The 23,095-nt window shown below is 42.8% G+C and overlaps 2 protein-coding genes across 2 annotated transcripts; one reads left to right on the top strand and one right to left on the bottom strand.

The window, feature by feature from the left end:
• Positions 1-3,547: 3,547 nt before the first annotated feature.
• On the top strand, positions 3,548-15,721 carry LOC311145921 (zinc finger protein Rlf-like). The gene is made up of 8 exons (XM_084182305.1): positions 3,548-3,746; positions 5,967-6,121; positions 6,362-6,443; positions 7,258-7,393; positions 7,540-7,742; positions 8,813-8,949; positions 9,092-9,233; positions 10,249-15,721. The coding sequence occupies exons 1-8, from the start codon at positions 3,567-3,569 to the stop codon at positions 15,226-15,228; spliced, it is 6,015 nt and encodes a 2,004-aa protein (XP_084038431.1). The 5' UTR covers positions 3,548-3,566; the 3' UTR covers positions 15,229-15,721.
• Positions 15,722-17,740: 2,019 nt separating this feature from the next.
• Positions 17,741-18,740, bottom strand: LOC311145458 (dynein light chain Tctex-type 1-like; the record flags this gene model as incomplete). Its single annotated transcript, XM_084181701.1, has 5 exons — positions 17,741-17,817; positions 17,952-18,029; positions 18,146-18,269; positions 18,377-18,418; positions 18,714-18,740. 5 exons carry the CDS (start codon positions 18,738-18,740, stop codon positions 17,747-17,749), a joined length of 342 nt encoding a protein of 113 aa, XP_084037827.1. The 3' UTR covers positions 17,741-17,746.
• Positions 18,741-23,095: the final 4,355 nt, after the last annotated feature.

Raw genomic sequence — 23,095 nt, 5'->3', positions numbered from 1 at the left:
ACTCAGCGGTTGGAACCAAAAATCTTTAATTTGGACTCATCAGACCAAAGGACAGATTTCAACCGGTCTAATGTCCATTGCTCGTGTTTCTTGGACCAAACGAGTCTCTTCTTCTTATTGGTGTCCTTTGGTAGTGGTTTCTTTGCAGCAATTCGACCATGAAGGCCTAATTCACGCAGTCTCCTCTGAACAGTTGATGTTGAGATGTGTCTGTTACTTGAACTCTGTGAAGCATTTATTTGGGCTGCAATCTGAAGTGTAGCTAACTGTAATGAACTTATCCTTTGCAGCAGAGGTAACTCTGGGTCTTCCTTTCCTGTGGCGGACATCATGAGAGCCAGTTTCATGATAGCGCTTGATGGTTTTTGCGACTGCACTTTCAAAGTTCTTGAGATTTTCCAGATTGACTGACCTTCATGTCTTAATGTAATGATGGACTGTCGTTTCTCTTTGCTTATTTGAGCTGTTCTTGTCATAATATGGACTTGGTCTTTTACCAAATAGAGCTATCTTCTGTATACCACCCCTACCTTTTCACAACACAACTGATTGGCTCAAATGCATTAAGACGGAAATAAATTCCACAAATTAACTTTCAACAAGGCACAGCTGTTAATTGAAATGCATTCCAGGTGACTACCTCATGAAGCCGGTTGAGAGAATGCCAAGAGTGTGCAAAGCTGTCATCAAGGCAAAGGGTGGCTACTTTGAAGAATCTCAAATATAAAATATATTTTGATTTGTTTAACACTTTATTGGTTACTACATGATTCCATATTTGTTATTTCATAGTTTTGATGTCTTCACTTTATTCTACAATGTAGAAAATAGTACAAATAAAGAAAACCCTTGAATTAGTAGGTGTGTCCAAACTTTTGACTGGTACTGTATGTTTTTTTTTTATGCAGTAAATGAGGCTGAATGAACTGTTTTGCTGCCAGACAAGGCTCCGCTGATAGCCAGGTGTAGCAATGGTAAAGTGTTGGGACTGCTGTTGGGACAGCTTTATGTAGGCCCTAACAGTTTTTGAGCACCGTTTGTCACCGTTATAGTCACACCCGTCGCTATGGGCGGGCCATAGGTGGCCGGGCCCGCCCCCAAAAATGCTTGTGCCCCCCCACTTGAGGGAATGTATTATTAAATATACGTACTGTAGGCTAATAATAATTGTGCCCTGCCCTCCCATGCATTTCATATGCCCCCCTGAAGACTGAGGTCTGGCGACGGGTCTGGTTATAGTGCAATTAATGTATTGTTTATTGTTATGTTGTGGCTTTGCTGGCATGTATCCCCAAAAAATGTATTTGATTTGCCTCACCAAGATTTATATGCAAAAATTGCCACTGGAGTCAACATGGGCCAGCATCCCTGTGGAACGCTTTCAACACCTTGTAGACAGTGGCTTAAAGTATATAAGTAAAAATACTTTAACATACTACTTAAGTCGTTTTTATGGGCATCTGTACTTTGCGATTTATATTTTTGACAACTTTTACTTCAGTAAAGTCCTAAAGAAAATAATGTACTTTGTACATACATTTTCCCTGACACACAGAAGTACTCGTTACATTTCGAATGCTTAACAGGGCAGGAAAATGGTCCAATTCACACACTTATCAAGAGAACATCCCTGGTCATCCCTACTGCCTCTGATCTGGCGGACTCACTAAACACAGATGCTTCGTTTGTAAATTATGTCTGAGTGTTGGAGTGTGCCCCTAGCTATCCGTAAGTAATAAAAAAACAAGAAAACAGTGCCATCTGGTTTGCTTAACTCAATATTAGGAAGGTGTTCATGTTTTGTGCACTCAATGTATGTCATTATGTGTATTCTAGATACTACCAGGTATACCTCCACAGTACACTGGGCCTGTGTATTGTATGTAAGCCTATACTCATGGTTATTTCCTTCTATCTTTCCATAGGACCACTTTTACACTAATACTTTCTATGTGAGCAGTCAGTACAAGGGTTTGAATCTCACTGATGCCGTGCTGAAATAAAAAAAGGAGTTGTCTTTGCATGATTGATGCCTAAGCAAATTAATTTCAATGTGTCCTATCTGTACTTGGAGATCAAAACAGTTTTATTAAAAGTCTTTATTGAGACATGTTCTCAGAATGTTAATGAAACCTCCTGGGAAAGCTTTCAGGGAATCGTAGTAAAACGTTCTGGCGTGACCCTGGACAACACCCTGTCGTTCTCCGCTAACATCAAGGCGGTGACCCGATCCTGTAGGTTCATGCTCTACAACATTCGGAGAGTACGACCCTGCCTTACACAGGAAGTGGCACAGGTCCTAATCCAGGCACTTGTCATCTCCCGTCTGGATTACTGCAACTCGCTGTTGGCTGGGCTCCCTGCCTGTGCCATTAAACCCCTACAACTCATCCAGAATGCCGCAGCCCGTCTGGTGTTCAACCTTCCCAAGTTCTCTCACGTCACCCCCTCCTCCGCACACTCCACTGGCTTCCAGTTGAAGCTCGCATCTGTTACAAGACCATGGTGCTTGCCTATGGAGCTGTGAGGGGAACGGCACCTCCGTACCTTCAGGCTCTGATCAGTCCCTACACCCAAACGAGGGCATTGCGTTCATCCACCTCTGGCCTGCTGGCTCCCCTTCCTCTGCGGAAGCATAGTTCCCGCTCAGCCCAGTCAAAACTGTTCGCTGCTCTGGCACCCCAATGGTGGAACAAGCTCCCTCACGACGCCAGGACAGCGGAGTCACTCGCCACCTTCCGGAGACATTTGAAAGTAACCCCACCTCTTTAAGGAATACCTGGGATAGGATAAAGTAATCCTTCTACCCCTCCCTTACCCCAACCCACCCCCACCCCCAAAAAAATAAAATAAAAATAAAAACACATTGTAAAGTGGTTATCCCACTGGCTATAAGGTGAATGCACCAATTTGTGAGTCGCTCTGGATAAGAGCGTCTGCTAAATGACGTAAATGTAATGTAAATGTTCTCAGAACCTCCCTGCAACCTAAAAATGTACGTTTCCAGAACAGGTTAAATGTTCACTTCTGTTCTCAAAACATTTTTAAAAACATTCCGTTTTACCGGTCAGGAAACGTATGGCTTCATTCCAAAAACCAATGGGAGACCAAAAACGTACGTTCCCACAACTTCCAATGAACCAAATGTGCTAGTTGGGTAGGTCTAGTAGGCCAGTTCAGAGTGACCCGAACATGTGCTTTAGTATGGTTGGTTTCTTGGTGTTTATTGCTATAGTCCTTCAGATGTGCAGAAGAGCTACAGGGAGGGGGGGGTACAGAAGGGGTTCCAGCCTCCCTGGACAACTGCCTTGTGTATCTGTTAGGGACAAAGTGGTGGGTTTGTTGGGGATAGTGGCGTATATGTAGGGTTAGATGGTGGTGCTATAACCTTTTTCCCCATTTCCTTTTTTTGTGAACAAAATGTGCAATTTGCAGTCCGACCTCTGAATTGCAGCAATAAGCCACAAAGCGTCTAGTCTGCCGGAAAACTACACGAAGAAGAAGAAGTGGTGAGCGCACGCGCATCACATGAAGGGGCTGCATACGCGCGGTGGCGGGGATTGAAGATGGCGGATAGTGATGTTGAACCAGAGCCCGACTGGAGTAATCGGCCTTCCAACACTGCCGAGGACACTCTCGTCGCCATGGAATGCTTGCTCACCACCTTGAGAGCGCTTGAAGCAACGCTCAGGCAACAAGACATTTCGGAAATATCATCCACCGAATATTGCGACAACTTCTGCCAGGTAGCTAGCGTGCATGCAAAACTCAAAGGAAAAGCAATGTTTTTTCGCATAGCTAAACTAGCTAGCTAGCGATGTTGGCTGTGTACGCGCCAGCGCCAATATGGCCTTTAGCTGCTAGCTGGAACATTTGACCAGGATAAGCGAACAATATGCATCTAATGCACAATAAACGATGCCTGCAAAGTATAACACAACTGCATGACATGCCCACCAATGATGTGCAAAACATAGCCATGCTATCATCAGTTGAGCTACCTAATAGTTAACTAGCTAGCTAACGTTAGCAACCAATGTTGTCATGGTTGTTGTGCAAGCTTGTCCGAGAGAGAGACGGATGCAGTGGTCCAGGACGACAACTTGCAAAATATTTTTGTACTAAGTCCAGGCCATACAAACTAGTAGTTAACTAGTTTATCGTGCTTCTATATGCAACGTTTAGACTATTTAAAGTAAGCGGGGCGGGGCGTTTCACGTTCTGTTTATCAGGTACTTGCAGGCATGCATGTAAATAGGCCTGCAGTGCAAGTGTTCTTCGTCAGCCTACTTATCAATTAGCCTAGTTAGTTTTATTTATTAGCCACCTTTATTTGTTAGTTACAACTTCAAGCTGACTTGTTTCAATATCGAGTTAACGAACTAATTTGACCCTCACTCTACAAAAACATGCTTTCTTGCTAGTTGATGGCAACAACGTGGTTCAACCACGTTCATTTTGTTTTTAACACTTAAGTAAGCAAAGGTGATGGCTACACTTGTCAAACTCAATATTCAACTGTACATAATTCGAAAATGAAGACAATTTTTTGTTTTAAACATATTTTTCTGTAGTATCAGTTTGCTATGATATTTCCTCTACTTTTGCAACATTGAGAGTTTAAAGGGACAATCAGATTGCTACATCCGTTTTGACTTCTTAAATTCATGATATAGCCATTGATTCTTGAAGAATATAACTTAAAAATGCCTCATGAACTTAGTTGAACTGTCTTGTTTGTTTTATAGGCTTTTTTCAAACTAATATCTTTGTAAACAATGTAATTGTAAACACACAGTATAGCCTCAACATGGTTAAAACTATAATGTTTATATAATTGATGGTCAGTCCTTGTGTTTATAGCTCTGTCTATGAATTTGATAGTGCTTACTTTGCTCCAGCCCCATCCCTCAGCTGTTTACAGAAACAGGGGCGGGGAGTTAACTTTATTGTTTGAACTGCAGATTTCCCATTTAACTATTTTACCAAAAACCCTAAACTGGGTTAATTATAGCTGCTAACCATTAATTGGAAGTTAATTGGGTGTTAGATATACCCAGGCTGGAGCTCATTCTCTGGAGGAGTGACTCATATTTACCCTAGTTGGAGGTTAAATTTAGCCAACCCCCTATAATGGTGGTAAAGAAGTGCACACTTAGGTCTCTTGGCAGGAGGGGCTTTGGGGAAATGTTGATGATTTGACAGACTGGGGGTCCACAGCTCTCTAGGTCCACCTCGTCTTAGAGCTGTCAAATACATAGGCTGCTCCCCCAGGCCCAATCAAGGTAAAGAGAGAGTGCAAGCTGGGACCAATCAGACACGTACCCCCCTCCCCCTTGCAGGAAGACCCCATACCCCCCCCCCCCCCCCTCCCCATGACAATTAAAATGTTTTTTTATAAAAAATATATTTACCTTCTACACATAGACGGCGTAAAAGCAAGACTCATCTCTTCGGACAAGAAGTAATGGGCCTTTGTAAGAAACTGAAACAACCAATTCCACCCAACTTATAATATAAATAATATGCCATTTAGCAGACGCTTTTATCCAAAGCGACTTACAGTCATGCGTGCATAAAACATTTTTTTGTGTGTATGGGTGGTCCCGGGGATCGAACCCACTACCTTGGCGTTACAAGCGCCGTGCTCTACCAGCTGAGCTACAGAGGACCACAACTTAGGAGGAAGAATAAAATAAATCCTAGGGGAAACACTCTCTGTAGCCTCTTCCCTCAATGAGCCTTGCCACACCTCACAGGTAGACTAATAAACAGTGACATATGATGCCTGCTATCAACACAATGTCTGTGGCATTCAGGGTGTTTTCCTTAACTAAATAAGCTAGCTGTTAGTTGGCTTAGTCCTAATGAAAGTGAAAGTGCTAAAAATATTTTTTAGTAGCTGCAACCCAACTGCCTGTTTTTTTTTTTTTTGTAATTGAAAGTGTTTTTGACTCTCTTTGCAGGCACTAATGGACTATGCTGGGAGCAGGAATTCTGTGGAACATGGGCTTCCTCTCCTGGAGGTCTACTGCCTGGCCATCAACTGCTTTGCAGCTTCAAGGCCACATCTCACGGCAGACTCTGACACTGTTGCCCTGGTGTTGAAGAGACTAGCACTGTGAGTGAACTCAGAGTAACAAAGTGCTTTAAACTGTTATGGTTGTACCTAGCTGCTTCTTCTTTTGAAACCAGAGCAGTATAATGTTCACCTTTTCTACTGTGTGCTTCAATACATAGCCTTTTTGTTGTTGACATGGCTTCATTGTTTTTTTCTTTGTGCTGCATGTTAGAAATAGATAACATTGTGTCTTGAAGTTTCACAAGTTGTCCTTCATTGTCTCTGTTATTTTGCTTCCAGGAGCTGTTTTGAACTGTTGCTATCTGTGCCTGAAAACGAAATCCCTTATGAGGCCTGGGTTCAATTTCACCGCTCTGTTCAGGTAAAGGATTTGCTGTAAGATGTTAAGAAATAGTAGCTAATGAGAGAGAGAAAGAAGATGGAAGGAAAAAGAATGAGTGGTCAACTGATTGAACTATAGAGAAATGGATGCAGTATAGAGAGGTTTCTTTACAGTCGCTTGGTGGTAGTATTGACTTGCTGTGTTGATGATGAATGGCAGTGGCCCAAGCAATGTTCTCTGGAGAATACTACATTACACACTGGTGCTGTCTGATAATGTGCCGGGGTTCTTGACCACCTGGGGACTGTTTAATAAGAAGTTGGCAATCCACCAGAGGGGTTTGAGTAAATGTTTTGCATTGAAAGTAAATGTGTTCTGGAAGAAGGGAGTGAAAGCATGAGAGCACATTAGCAGGGGAATTGACAGAAGTTTGCAGTAGTGATTTATTTTATTTCCAATCCATATCTTGATATTGTGAGGGCCTGTCCTATATTACATACTTTATAAGGCCGGGACAATACCAGTATCGCAATACTCGTTAGTATCGTGGCAAGGAAACAAAACACGAAGCAGATTTTTAACTTCTTTAGTAAAACAGCCCTAATGTTAGAAACAAACATGTTGTCATCCAGAGTCACATTTATTTTCCAAGCTATAGCACACAATATTTGATATACAGCATGTTTTTAACGGACCAAAGAGTTTGGTCTGCTTCATGTTTTCATTTTTGCAGCGGAAAAAATATTGCAATACTGGTGTTGTCACAGCCCTATTACTTGACCATGCTGTCACTGTTACCTCACGTGACATTTGTGGCACAACCCCTTTGTGTATGTTCTTGCGGGTTTTGCAGGTGGCCCATGATGCCTTGTTGGAGTATGGGAGTATAGACCTTCAAGCCCTGCTCCAGATCACAGGGGAGGGTGGCGCGTGGAGTAACCCTGTCCTAAGTGCCCTTCTCACCGGTCATCCCACAACCGCAGAGGAAGGTCAGTATCACCACCTTACTGTATTGTCAACAGTGCACAAGCAGCAGTGACTGTAATAAACCTCATCTTGTCTATTTGATGTATTTTAGTATGCGTTTCCAGTCAGCCAATCAACTAGCATTTGTTGCTCTGTCATGTTCCTGTAGTTGACGCGTATATCTCCTTGGAGGGGGAGGGCTTCATGGAGATGCGGGTTAAACACCTGGAGAAAGTGGGGGAGGTGGCGAAGGCTGTGGTACTGGCTAAGGCCTGTGCTGAATGCCATCTTGTCTCCAACCAAACCACCTTCCGCCAGACCTACGTCTCTCTCCTCTGCCAACTGCTGCCGGGCGAGGAGGCCATCATGGAGGTCTGTCAGTGTGTTGTTGTGATAACAGCTTGTTTTTTTTTAGCTCAGCTCCGTTGCATGATTATTCATACTGCTATTTAAATAACTTTCATATAATGATGTTATGAAAGGAAATACATGTGATGTCTTAGTGAATTTGACAGTGTTGTTAGTTTCAACTCATTTGCCCTTAAAATGTAAGTGATATGGTCCACAATACTGTAGTTACAGTGTTTTCAGAAAGTATTCATACTTCTTGACTTATTCCACATTTTGTTGTTACTGCCTGAATTCAAAATGGATTCAACAGATTTTGTTTTCTCACCCATCCACACACAATACCCCATAATGACATAGTGAAAACATGTTTTTAGAAAATTTTGCAAATGTATTGAAAATGAAATAACGAATTATCTCATTTACATAAGTATTCACACCCCTGAGTCAATACATGTTAGAATCACTTTTGGCAGCGACTACAGCTGTGAGTCTTTCTGGGTAAGTCTCTAAGCGCTTTGCACACCTGGATTGTACAGTATTTGCAGTAATTAGTAACTTCACTATGCTCAAAGGGATATTCAATGTCAGCTTTTGAAATGTTTTACACATCTACCAATAGGTGCCCTTTGCGAGGCATTGGAAAACCTCCCTGGTCTTTGTGGTTGAATCTGTGTTTGAAATTCACTGCTCGATGAGAAACCTTACAGATAATTGTATGTGTGGGGTACAGAGATTATGTAGTCATTTAAAAATAATGTTAAACACTCATTGCACACAGAGTCCATGCAACTTATTATGTGACTTGTTAAGCACATTTTAACTCCTGAACTTATTTAGGCAAGCCATAACAAAGGGGTTGAATACTTATTGACTCAAGACATTTCAGCTTTTCGTTTTGAATTAATTTGTTAAAATGTCCAGAAACTTTGACATTATGGGGTATTGCGTGTAGGCCAGTGACACATCTCAATTCAATCCATTTAAAATTCAGGCTGTAACACAAAATGTGGAAAAAAAGTCAAGTGGTGTGTATACTTTCTGAAGGCCACAGATTTGGCCTTTATTTGTTATTTTTATTTTTTATCCCGCAGATATCCAGACTGGACTGTAAGGATGTGCTGGATATTACATGCAATTTGGAGACCGAGGGAGAGGATAACACGGCCTTCATCCTGTGTACTACCTTCCTAACTCAGCAGCTGCAGCAGCAGAGCCTGTACTGCTCCTGGTGAGTTTTCAGTGGTCAATGTCAAGAGTTGGGCAAACCATATGGATAAATTGAAATTCTTATTTCTGGGCTGGTGTGTGTTTTTGGGGTCTTGTTCCAATGTTGTATTTTTCTATGCTGCTTCATCTTTTCTGTCTTTTAGGGAGCTCACACTGTTGTGGAGTAAGCTGCAGAGAAGGATCGACCCATCTTTGGAATCACTGCTGGAGCGTTGCCTGCAGCTTGGTGCCATTGCTAAGACTGTCTACCATCTGCTCTTCCTTGTGCGTGTCATCCGGACAGAGGTAGGAGAATACAGACTTTTCTCCCTCCTGATTTTGATATGTCATTGCAATATAAAGTTTTGACTTATTTTTTTTGAAATATCAGTTACAATTTCCCAAAATGTAAAGTAACTGCCCAGTGTTTCCAGATTTCTATGAAATATGACCTATAATTACTTACAATATGAGTGAAATAGTTTTACTTCAAATTTTTTTAAAATTATATGTTAAAAAGCAGCTTTTCTGTGTTAGAATGTTGTAGGCGTACCCCAACAACAGAATGGTGTGGGCGTATAGACGGGTAGGTTGTTTAGCAACAAAAGCGACGTGTGCGCAACTGGGGCAAAACGGACGGGTTGGCTTAGACTGTTGACAACATGTAAACTATATTTAGTCTTCAAATGTTTAATGAAAACATAAATACATTTGCACAATGAGCACTTGTTGTCTCTGAAATAGTTTGTTACAATTGTTGGTTAGCAAGCTAGCGAGTTTGAGCCATATTAGCATAAACATGACAGTCAAAACACCTCCAAACAAGACATGGTATCAATAACAGGATACAACATGCTGAAACGAGCCACCTGCAATTCCCCACAAGGCAGATTCTTGTCATTGTTGCTAAACATCTGAATGTTCAGAATCATAACAACGCACGCCTTCTGGCCACATCAATGCGCGTGCATCATTTTCATGACGTTGTCAGCCAACCTGTCTATACTGGTCATTAAATATTCATGCAAGTAGACCGCTGATTTGCCAGCTCAATCCTCCTCAGGGAGATGACATCATGTTCTATGAGGAAATGGCAAGCATTTTTGAAACGGTCTGTTTGAGATACTGTTTGAGGTTCGGTTTTTGAAGTGGTTTTTTTCTCCAATTTATACTTTGGCCACATAAGAGTATAGGACCAGTCAATAATATTATTTGGATATGAGTTAACAGAATATAAACTTTTAAAAGTGGGCAGTTACTTTAAATGGTAGGCCACTGTCACACCATTGGAAAAAACGATCTCCTCTTGTTTCTTTTACAGGCAGAGGAGCTGGGTCTGGCTTCATCTGTGGAGTTATGTGTTAAAGCACTACAGCTCCCAAAGCAAGAGGACACAGAAACGAGGATATCTGTGTGCAATACTGTATCCTGCCTCCTACCAGACGATCTTGAGGTGTTGCGGGCCTGCCAGCTGACAGAGTTTCTCTTAGGCCTCTCTCATGTGGCCTTCAGCTCTCTTCAAGAGCTCTATCTGCGGCCCGATCAGAAGTATGACCAGGAAAACGCCATCATCCCCAACTCCCTGCGGTGTGAACTGCTCCTGGCACTTAAAGCCCACTGGCCTTTCGACCCTGAATTCTGGGACTGGAAGACACTCAAGCATCAGTGCATCATGCTGCTGGGGCTTGAACCTGAGCCAGAGGAGGAGGAGAAAGAGGGGGGGCAGGAAGAGGTTAGTCTTGAGCAGGATATAAAGGAAGAGGTGGAGAAGGGATTTGTTGATATGCCAAGAGAATACGTAAATGGGACAAGTGGTAGCATTGATGGTCATTATGAAGAAAATGAGAGGGACAGTAAACCACCTTCAAAGCCAGATGCTGAGGGTACCTCGGAGCAGGGCTCACTGCAGAAGAAATACAAGTTCTTCTGCAAGATTTGTAAGAAATCTGTTACTGAGACTCGAATCCTTCTTCACTCTAAGAGGCATGAAGAAAACGGTATTTCCACCTGCCCTGTCTGCCTGAAGAAGTTTAAGAGCAGAAAAGATTTTATCCCACACACCAAACTACACCTTCAAATGCCATCCAGAAGCACTCGACAGAAGAAAAAGGACAAAAAGAGGATTGATTTGGATAAAGAAATGGAGGAGGACGACCTGGATGACTTGGAGCCTGGTGAGATTGCCCTTGATCCATCCTTAATGCTGTACTACCAGTCCACACATGATCCTGATGTTCTGGAGCACATTTTAGAACAAGCTTCATCTGCACCCAGGAAGCCTGGTCATGAGGATAACGTCACATTTGATTACATTAATGTTCATTTTGAATTGCAGAATCGTGACATATACACATGCCCTGCCGCTCACTGTACAAAGACTTTTAAGCATTCCAAGTACCTGGGTGTGCACCTTAAATCAGAGGACCATGTTGGGGACGAGAACGTGAAACATTATTTTGAAATGAGAGACCGTAGGGAAAAGTGCACTTACTGCCGGCGCCACTTCATGTCTGCCTATCACCACCGCAGGCATCGGCGTGTGCACTACGGTGACCTGCCTTACATGTGTATGGTCACAGGTTGTGGCGCTCGTTTCAGCACCTCCAATGAGCTTGTCGCACACAAGCAGAGCCATGGCTTTCAACTTAGCTACCAGTGTGAGCTCAAAGGTTGTAGTCTTTCTTTCTGTGACTTGGGGCAGGTATACCACCATGAAGCACAGCACTTTCGTGACGCAGCATACAGCTGCACTAGCCTTGATTGCAAGAAGTTCTACTTTTCTAAAAAGGAATTTGGCCGGCATTTAGCCACACACGGCATTACCTTCTCTGAGGAAGACTTTGAGGCACAGAGGAAGGCCAAAAGAAAACATCTTGACTCCATAACTGAGGAGATAGCCAGCCCCAAAAAGTATTGTGACACAAAGACTGTACTGGAGGAGGTAGTCAATGGGGAAAACAATGCTGCTTCCTCTACATGCAGTGCCTCACACATGTCGAGTTGCAAGGAGCCCAAGGGCACAATGGCATCTGTTGCTGTGTGCTTTGATGGAAAAAAGTTCACTTGTGGTTTTGAAAGGTGTGGATTGACCTTCTCTAAAGCCAGAGATGTCCACCAGCACCTAAGGTGTGTTCATCCAGAACATTTCAAGACTGAGAATAAGGAACGCAAAAATCTTGTCAAAGAGAAGGGCTTGAAATCTAAAGGTCTAAAGGTAAAAACAGAGCACAACAACGATGACAAGAACAAACATGAACTTGCAGCTTGTCTGCTAATGAAGGGGTCAAGCCAGGAAAATGCTTGCCCATCTATTAAGAACACAGCAACATCTCCCTCAAGCCTGGACAATGACCCTTTGAGAGAGATTTTGATTGGGCTTAGCCAGCTTAGTTTGACTCTCTCCAGCTCTACAAATGGATATTGTGAGCCCTTCCATCCAATCTCAGGATCCACATCAAATATATCCTGCCATCAGGGTCTTGGCACCAGGTCCCCAGTTGTGTTTTTGCAAAAGAGAGCGCCACCCGCTGTTGGCAAGAGGGTGAAACTGACATCAACCACTGAACCATCAGTACCCCACAGTCTACCCTCAGAGCAACACTTGGATGCAGACCAGGTCAGCCCTTTTGTTTTGCAAGCCTCTACTAAACCATACTTCTGTGAGCTTAATGATTGCAACTTTAGAAGTGTGACCAGCACAACCCTAATACGCCACTACATGAACAAGCATAATTTCTCAGAGAAGAAGGCGAAAGGAATGAAGATCCTCAAATCACTTACATTTAAGCCATTTAAGTGTCACCTCTGCTTCAAATGCCATAGAGAGAAGACGGACTTGAGGGTTCATTATCTTCAGACGCATAGACTTAGCGAGGCAGTTGTGGAGCAAATGAGCTGTTGGTCTAAAAAGCGGGTTGAGGGTAAACCCCCAGAACCCACCAAGCCAACAGTCTCTATAACACAACCCCCAGAACCCACCAAGCCAACAGTCGCCTTTACACAGCCCCCAGAACACACCAAGCCAACAGTCTCCTTTACACAGCCCCCAGAACACACCAAGCCAACAGTCTCCTTTACAGAACCCACCAAGGCAAGAGACTCCTTTACACAAAAATCTCAGACCCCCACCTGGCAACACCCCTCCTGGCAGCAGAAGTACCAAAAAAAGAAAATAATGCGACAAAACATTGTACAATTTGCTAAATCTGGAGACAAGCATAAGAAATGCAGTCACCCTCCATCTTCTGTGCAGGATCACTTTGAAGAGGAGGAACGTGAAGACGGAGGTATGCGAAGAGGCAAGGGCGGCATTTATACGTGCAAGCACAAGGACTGTGGGGTGCTTTTCTCCCACGCCTCCAGTCTTTATCGCCACCAGAAGAAGTTTCATTCACCGGTGATGGGACATCCTTCTGTGCTTTCAGAAGACCCGGCTTTACAGAAGTTTAGGTGCAGCTACGCCAACTGTAATGCTTCTTACCTCCTGAACAGTAGCTTGGTGCGACACACAGAGAGTGAGCATCCTAACCAGGCGACCAGTAGCTTAAAGCGTCACAGAAAGAGTGATCATCCTAACCAGGCGACCAGTAGCCTAAAGCGCCACAGAAAGAGTGATCAGGCAACCAGTAGCCTAAACAGTCACCGAAAGAGTGACCAGGCGACCAGTAGCCTAAACAGTCACCGAAAGAGTGACCAGGCGACCAGTAGCCTAAAGCGCCACAGAAAGAGTGATCAGGCAACCAGTAGCCTAAACAGTCACAGAAAGAGTAATCAACCTTACCAGGCGACCTTGTGCTGCAAGTATGACGGCTGTACACAAGTGTTCACCCAAAGCAGTAGTCTGAAAAAACATGTACTCTCTAGCCACCTCAATTACTATGATTCACTCGTATTACGTCTCCAGAATACTCACAAGGACACGTCAGCCACTGGATGCCAAAAGAAGCTGATCATCACATCTACGCCACAGAAAGATGCAACCAAGCTACCCCTCCGGCAATCTCTGAGACACTGCCCGAAGTCTCCTGAAGATGTTAAGGCTGAAGAAACTAGTGAAGAGAGAGATGAAGATGATGGTGAACATGTGTCAACTGAAAAGAAATCCAGAAGGTTTGAAGATATGGTATTCCGTTCCCATGAGGAGGCCTTACAGATGTGCCAAGATCGTTGTCAACGTGAAGCCTACCCATGCATGGTGCAAGGTTGTGATTCTGTAGTCAAATTTATACGTAGTATGCGCCGTCACTATTTGAATTGCCACAAATTAACCAATCAGGCTTTTGAATTGAATGAGGATAAGCTTGTGTTTAGTGCAGAGAAACTGGATGAGCTGATTCAGAGGAATACTGTATTATCTGCTTGCCCTGATATGACGAGGGCACCTAACGGAGTTCTGAAGATGGAGTATCAAGCAGAGCCAGAGAACCCAGGTGGTCCATCTGTCCCTATGAGTCTGCACTCCATTGAAGCAGAAACACTTGATGAGCATGACCCACTGGGGTTCAAAGATGAGCCACCTGCTGAGAGGAATGTTTTGGTGGGTGCAGATGACTTGCTTTATGGAGAACCTAGTGGGCACACTGAAGAGCCTGCTATTCAGAACAGCCAAGAGGAGAGGCCAAGGCGAAAATCCTCAAACCCGCCCGCTCTTGATCTCTCTCCACCATCCTCCCTCCGATTCAGTGTTGATGAGGGCTTCATGGACAGTTCAGGCAAAGATGGTGGCAAACCAACAATAATTTCTGTGCCATTGCCCTCTCCTCAAGCCCGCCAGCCACTTAAACGTAAGAACGAGCTCTCTGAGCTCCCTCCCATTCCAAAGGACCCCCAGCCTCACAGCCCTCCCCCTCGCACATTTGACCTGGCTACTTATAAACCTATGGGATTCGAGTCGTCTTTCCTGAAGTTCATACAGGAGAGCACTAAGGATGATGTGAGGCCCCGGGCTTCTCACTGCAACAGCCACAGGCCTGAACCGCCCGTGGTGTCAGCTCGGCGGCGGGATTCCTACAGACGTAACTGTTCTGTAAAGGAGAACAGCCAGATGGGCCTCACTACTACCCGTAGCAGGCGGGCTCGATCTTCCCCACTTCAGCCTCTTCCCAGGACAGGGGAATACACATCAGTCCAGAACTTGCGCCTCATCTTAGAAAAGGCTCTGACAGGTTGTGGTGACCTAGCCATTAAGCAGTTGCAGTACCTCAGGCCCGTGGTGGTTCTTGAGAGGCCAATGTTTTCCACCCCCTTGCTTGACCTCTTCCCCACGAAAACTAATGATAAGCTACTTCTCGAAGGTTCGTAGAACTGAGTACCTTTGTGTCCAATATAAAGACTATCCCAGTGTTTTTTTCCCTAATGTAATTACTACTCTGATATTATCAGTATCTTTTAAGTTGCCAAACTGATTAGCTCAAGTACCTTAATTGACATACAACAGATACATGTGTAAAACGATCCTTCCCCTGATTTTTTAAAAACCTCTTTAGAGTATTTGTATTACATTTCTGTCAGGTGATGAACGTTCTAATGTATATATGCGTCTTATCACTACACAATGAAGTTTTATAAAACATTTTCGAATATTATTTAGAAGAACGTTGTAGCTCATTGTACCATTTCAATGCTATTAATTTGTTTGAAAATAGCTTTCATGGGACAGAAACATCTCATTTGCCCACTAATAACTTGAGGAAAAATGTTGTCCCCTCTGAATATCAAGACACATTTCTTTTTTTTTTTCAATGCAGTGGGCAGACGTGTAATGCTTTATAAGAATAATAAATGTTTGAATAGGCCCTTTCAAAAATATTAAATTGCATTGTGTATCTTTATTTTCCTTGTCATGCATTTACATTGATTAGCCTTTAAACTCTTCAGGGAACTAGTCAGTATTTCTTATAAAAGTGACATAGTGGACTATATTTTCACTATCTATGAAAATATACCCATTTTACATTATAGAGTGGCTTAGCTCCTGTTCGCCCATTGCATTTTCAACTCTACTGATGGTTTTCTCACAAAGGAAAAAAGTGTTTATACAACGAGTGTGCCCACTCTGGTAGTGGCATGTATGCTCTAGCAAACATTGTGCAGGTAAAGTACTGTATCTGCCTGCTGTTGGCTAGAGTGCACGTATAGCCTATAGGGTGAGATTATTAACAAAATATCAAGATTATTTTTCTTTGTCAAACTGCAGCAAAGCATCAATGAACCAGAATAAGACCCTCTATTTATTGGAAATGAGCATCAAGCTCATCACCTTGCACTTTCACCACCCTGTGAAGTTCATAATCATTTATTTAATCTGTCTGCATGTTTTCCCGACCAAGTCGTAGTGGGAGGACCACACATGTCATCGCGATACTCCCAAGTTTTCTTCGATATGATGGTTATTATATCAATATTTGCACATAAAAGCGTATCCACTGACTTTTCTTGCATAATTAATTTTATCGACACAAAAAAGATCCCACCTAGTCTAGCGTAGTTGGGTTTTGTCCACATTTGGAAAGTTGACCGACAATGTCTGTTTCCATCAGGCCTGTTGTGGCATTTTTTATCCGACAGGTACTTTACTTACATAAAAAGGTTGGATGAAAACCTAGTTTGACATTTCAGATTTAGGTATGATCATTTTTCACTAAGTAGTTTGGTTGTAGTGAAGTACACTGAACAAAAATATAAACGCAACATGTAAAGTGTTGGTTTCATGAGCTGAAATAAAAGATCCCAGAGATGTTCCATACGCACAAAAAGCCTATTTCTCTCATTTTGTGCACACATTTGTTTACATCCCTGTTAATGAGCAAGTTTTCTTTGCCAAAATAATCCATCCACCTGACAGGTGTGGCATATCAAGAAGCTGATTAAACAGTATGATCATTACACAGGTGCACTTTGTGCTGGGGGGAATAAAAGGCCACTAAAATGTGCAGTTTTGTCACACAACACAATGCCACAGATGTCTAAAATTTTGAGGGAACATGTCTGTAATAAAGCCCTTTTGTGGGGAAAAACGTATTCTGATTGGCTGGGCCAGGCCCACCCATGGCTGCACACCTGCCCAGTCATGTGAAATCCATAGGTTAGAGCCTAATTTATTTATTTCAATTGACTGATTTCCTTATGAACTGTAACTCAGTAAAAATCTTTGAAATTGTTGCATTTATATTTTGTTCAGTATACTTGTTCAAAATAACTTTAAGTAAACGATACGTTTCTCAAGGGTAGCTTTAGTGTAGCTAAACTTCTTCCAGTGTGAAGTAATTGGTAGCTTGTTAAACTGTTTTCAGAGTATCTTCCCCATCACTGGTTAGAACGTGTTCGGTGCAGGACCAAAACAGCGGAGAAGTTGAGCCTTGCGCTTCAACGCTCTTAGTTGTTGTAGAAATTGAACTATGGTGTTTATTTTCTGCATCTACGTCATATCGCTGAGACTACCTTTTAAGATATATTTAATTTATTTTAAATAAAAAGGCATATAAGTAGTATTATAAACGGTTCATTATTCAATGGTTTTAAATATGCAATGATCAGTTTGCAATAACGTGCAGTCATCATTTGGGAAGAAAATAAAAAACGATCATTTCAATCAATGTATTTTTAAATGTTTATTGCAGATTTATGAACTTAGCTAAACTTCTAAACCGCTTAATATGATAAGGAATAAGACGGGTGTTTTAATGATTGACAAGTTGTGGAGTTCAAAACCAAGGGCTACATTTATTAGTTGATTATACTGAAAATCAATGACCGGTTTCACTGGGGTTGGGAAAATGTCTGATTGCAAAATAGGAGAAGATAGATGGTGGTTGTTCAAGTCAGACAGCCAACCCAAAGACACTGACAATACAGTACGTGGTTTTGTTCTCCCATCTCACGGTACAGCTTCCTGGAAGAGAAACGGAAACACAGATTGTGATAGTTCACGTTCCAACATTCTACAGTTTATGAAAAACCATTGCGGGCCTCTGCTATTCCTTCGCTTTGTAGACACTGTCTGCAAAACATTGTTACATTGCTTACCGTCCATAGTGTTGTCCCAGAAGCAAGAGCTGGCAGTATGCAGACCTGCTCCATTTTTCTGCAGTATGATGCATGTCACTAATGATGAACACAGTGAAAATGTGTAAATCATTACCTGATTTTGTTGGGTCCTTTCATTGCCATACTTTTACATTTTACAACTGTAATGGACACAACATAACAAGAGGCGTTACCTATGTATTTAAAGGGTTTTCCCAGTTTGGACAGTTGGTTCAGACTTGTCTCCACCACACTGGATGTCCATTGGTTAATTCGATTTTGTTGATAGGCACTGCTTCCAATAGTTGTCTCCACAGTCTAAGTATTTATTTCAGTTAACACTGACATGTCAATCACCACTTGTTTAGGAAATTGCAAATACATTTTATGATTGTAGTAATATCAGAAATTGCACAAATACTTACATCTTTTATGATTGTAGTTATATCATCAACGACAAATGCAGTCTGAAAAGGGAGCGGAAATATAAATTGATCTAGCTAGGAAAGTAACATTTGCATTATGACATTTGGTGTTTTTGTCGCTGGTTTTATTTCCCACATACAGGAGATAGCCACATTATTTTTCTTAGAGGTCAGCTGATCTGGCCCACTCAAATAATAGACGTAACATCACAGCAACATAATGTAGTCTATGTAATACAATGTAACAATATACCGATGCATGAACCATGCAGCTGGGGAAGAGAACTCAAATGTTTCCCCAAGATAATTTGATGTAGCGTTTTTTCTTTAAACCTACCTCTTCAGAGGATTGAAATTCGTCCATGGTGCTGTGGTGCACGAAAGTTTTAGATGGTTGCTATAGGGACCTCCAAACAAATCTGTCAATGTCAAATCACGGGGACCTGAATCTGTGCAACAGAAATGTTTAGATTATTTGGTTTCAAGTTTAGGCAATTATTGCCGCCTATAGTGTCGGTTGGATTTTATTTTCAATACCCATTTCTTTATTTTATGTATATGCCATATCCCGAATATTCTGAAAAAGGGGACGTTTTAAGATGTCAGATATTTGAATGTATTTATTTCCGGATAACAGGCCTTAAACACAAATGTGTGGACGTGATGTAAAGAAAAACCCCATTCAATGGAAATAATGGCTGGAATGTTGTGGAGAAAGACGCCTAATTAGGCCCTGTCATAATTATCTGCAGCGTTTGTGACGTCATGCATATATAATTACTAGAATGTAATTTTAGATGCTAGAATGTCGACCAATTTTTGGGAAATTCAATTGCGCCAGAACACGTTTTATCAGTGCATTTCATCCATCTAGCCAATTCAAATGTCAAAACATTGATTGAAATGGATTGGAGTAGCTGAACCCCAATCATCAGTGTTCCAGGATGCGTTGTGCATTAATGACAGGCTTTACTGGCAGCAACAGAGTCAGACATGCAACTTTCAATACGGTTATCTCGTCGCCGCAGACTGTCTTTGAAGGATGGAAATGCTTGACAGCTTTATTTGTGGCTGCTCTCTCCTACCTGTGCTACATCTACTGGGACAGAATAGAGCTTGCTTCACAGGTAAGTGTCGTCCTGACTCCTGTCTAATCCATCATCATCACCCACAGCACAGACGACAATTCAATGTCTATTCATCGTTGGTTCAACGTAATTTCCTTGAAATTACGTGGAAACAACATTGATTCAACCAGTGTGTGCCCAGTGGGCATCACCACCTCCATCAGAGTGGCAGTTGCTATATTTAATCAAAATGCACTACCATTAGTGAATGATTTAGCGGTCAAATGATCATGAAATGAGGCCACAAACTCCTTTGCTGTAACCAAATATCAGATTCAGCCTCTCATAATTCCATGTCCATGTTTTGTCCATTGATAGTTATGTGTTAATTTCAAATGTAGTAATTATAATTTGATAGGCTACTGATGTATTACATTCTCAACGTTTTCATTAAGGCTGCCTGGAGTTGGGTGACCAAATATCCAGCTAGCTGGAAGAACTCAGGGGAGAAGGTGGAGCAGCAAAGGTCCAGAAAAAGGCATCAAAGCCCTCTGCTGATCAAAGTCAAGCGGCTGGAATTGAAAGTGACTGCTATGAAGAGAACCTTGATGAAGCATTGTTCACATCGAACCTCCCCATCTTGTACCTCCCAACACTGCTCTCAACACGTTCTTCAGACCAAGGGCCCTGTACACACCAACAGCTCTTCAGACTGGGAGAGTGCTGCATAGGCCATAAAGATAGGGTGGCAGGTAGCTTAGTGGTTAAGAGCGTTGTGCCAGTAACCGAAAGGTTGCTGGTTCTAATCCCCGAGCCGACTAGGTGAAAAATCTGTCTATGTGCCCTTGAGCAAGGCACTTAACCCTAATTTCTCCTGTAAGTCGCTCTGGATAAGAGCGTCTGCTAAATGACAAAAAAAAAATAATAATAATAATTGCATGGACTCCACTCCAAAGGAGACATTTTAATGATTATTTCATTGACCCTGCTGTTTAGACTGTGCAGGACACCTATGTGTATACAGAATTGCATTGGCATGAGAAAACACTTGTTTTCTAAATATATTTTCTTTCAATAATATCTCTGCTGTCTCTTTCATTCTTGGAATAACAAAATGATTAGTAATCGGTCATACAGCCATACTTCAACAAGTAAATCTGCTAAATCTCAAATTGCTTAAAATCAATGCCTTCCCACAGGAGATTATTACTGATGATCTGTAATGTTCATAGCATGGAAGTAAACCCAAAATAGGCTTACCTACTCAGTTTACTTTGTTTATCTAGCTCATAATCATGTTACTTTCCAAATTACTTTGTTTTCAATCATTTTACATTCATGGTATTATTGTATAAATATTTTTATATAAATGTATTTATTAGCATGTGTAAAGTAAGAAGATATAATTTCATCACAACACCATTAATTGCTTTAATAATACACTTCTCCCCCCCTCCCCATGAGTTGCATATACACATGTACAGTACCAAAAAAGGTACAGCAATGCATACAGGCAAAGAATCAGACAAACAAAAAATTTAAGTTAATATATAAACATGTCACTCATTATTATTAGGACTATTTCGCTAGCACAGACTGGAATATGTTCTGGGATTCATCCGATGGCATTGAGGAGTATACCACATCAGTCACCGGCTTCATTAATAAGTGCATCGACAACGTCGTCCCCACAGTGACTGTACATACATATCCCAACAGGAAGCCATGGATTACAGGCAACATCCGCACTGAGCTAAAGGCTAGAGGTGCTGCTTTCAAGGAGTGGGACAACAATCCGGACGCTTATAAGAAATCCAGCTACGCCCACTGACGAACCACCAAACAGGCAAAGCGTCAATATAGGACTAAAATTGAATCCTACTACACTGGCTCTGACACTCGTCGGATGTGGCAGGGCTTGCAAACTATCACAGATTACAAAGGGAAACCCAGCCGCAAGCTGCCCAGTGATGCGAGCCTACCAGACCAACTAAATGTCTTCTATGCTCGCTTTGAGGCAACCAACAGTGAACCATGCATGAGAGTACCAGCTGATCCGGATGACTGTGTGATCACGGTCTCCGTAGCCGATGTGAGTAAGACCTTTAAACAGGTTAACATTCACAAGGCCGCAGGGAAGACGGGTTACCAGGACGCATGCTCAGAGCATGCGCTGACCAGCTGGCAATTGTCTTCACTGACATTTTAGTTTAGTTTTTTTGTTTGTATTTTACCCTATTTTTCTCCCTAATTTCGATCTTGTCTCATCGCTGCAACTCCCCAACGGGCTCGGGAGGCGAAGGTCGAGTCATGCGTCTTCCAAAACATGACCCGCCAAACCGCACTTCTTAACACCTACCCGCTTAACCCGGAAGCCAGCCGCACCAATTTGTCGGAGGAAACACCATTAACCTGACGACCAAGGTCAGCCTGCAGGTGCGCCACAATGAGTCACCAGAGCGTGATGAGCCAAGTATAGCCCCCCTGGCCAAACCCTCCCCTAACCTGGACGACGCTGGGCCAATTGTGCGCCGCCCTATTGGACTCCCGATCACGGCCGGTTGTGATACAGCCCGGGATCGAACCCGGGTCTGTAGTGATGCCTCTAGCACTGCGATGCAGTGCCTTAGACCGCTGCGCCACTCGGGAGACCCTGCACTGACATTTTCAATCTCTCTCTGACCCTGTTTCAAGCAGACCACCATAGTCCCTGTGCCCAATAATGCCAAGGTAACCTGCCTAAATGACTACCGCCCCGTAGCACTCACATCTATAGCCATGAAATGCTTTCAAAGGCTGGTCATGGCTCACATCAACACCATCATCTCAGAAACCCTGGACCCACTCCAATTTCCATACCTCCCCAACAGATCCACAGATGACGCAGTCTCTATTAAACTCCACACTGCCCTTTCCCACCTGGACAAAAGGAACACCTACATGAGAATGCTGTTCATTGACTATAACTCAGAATTCAACACCATAGTGCCCTCCAAGCTCATCACTAAGCTAAGGACCATGGGACGGAACATCTCTCTCTGCAACTGGATCCTGGACTTCCTGATGGACTGCCCCCAGGTTGTGAGGGTAGGCAACAACACATCCGCCACACTGACCCTCAACACGGGGGCCCCTCAGGGGTGCGTGCTTAGTCCCCTCCAACACCATCATTAAGTTTACAGAGGACACTACAGTGGTAAGCCTGATCAACGACAATGATGAGACAGCCTATAGGGAGAGGTCAGAGACCTGGCAGTGTGGTGCCAGGACAACAACCTCTCAATCAACGTGAGAGACAAAGGCGCTGATCGTGGACTACAGGAAAAGGTGGGCTGAGCATGCCCCCATTCACATCTACGGGGCTTTAGTGGAGCGGGTCGAGAGCTTCAAGTTCCTTGGTGTCCACATCACTAAGGACCTATCATGGTCTAAACACACCAAGACAGTTGTGAAGAGGGCACGGCAATGCCTATTCCCCCTCAGGAGGCTGAAAAGATTTGGCATGGGACCTCAGATCCTCAAAAAGTTCTACAGCTGCACCATCGAGAGCATAAAATCAAATCAAATCAAATTGTATTTATCACATGCGCCGAATACAACAAATAGACCTTACAGTGAAATGCTTACTTACAAGCCCTTAACCAACAATGCA

This window comes from Coregonus lavaretus, assembly GCF_964263955.1.
Source record: "Coregonus lavaretus genome assembly, chromosome: 18".
Lineage (NCBI taxonomy): Eukaryota > Metazoa > Chordata > Actinopteri > Salmoniformes > Salmonidae > Coregonus > Coregonus lavaretus.
The sequence above is the reverse complement of the archived record's forward strand: the minus strand, read 5'-3'. Positions and strand labels throughout refer to the sequence as shown.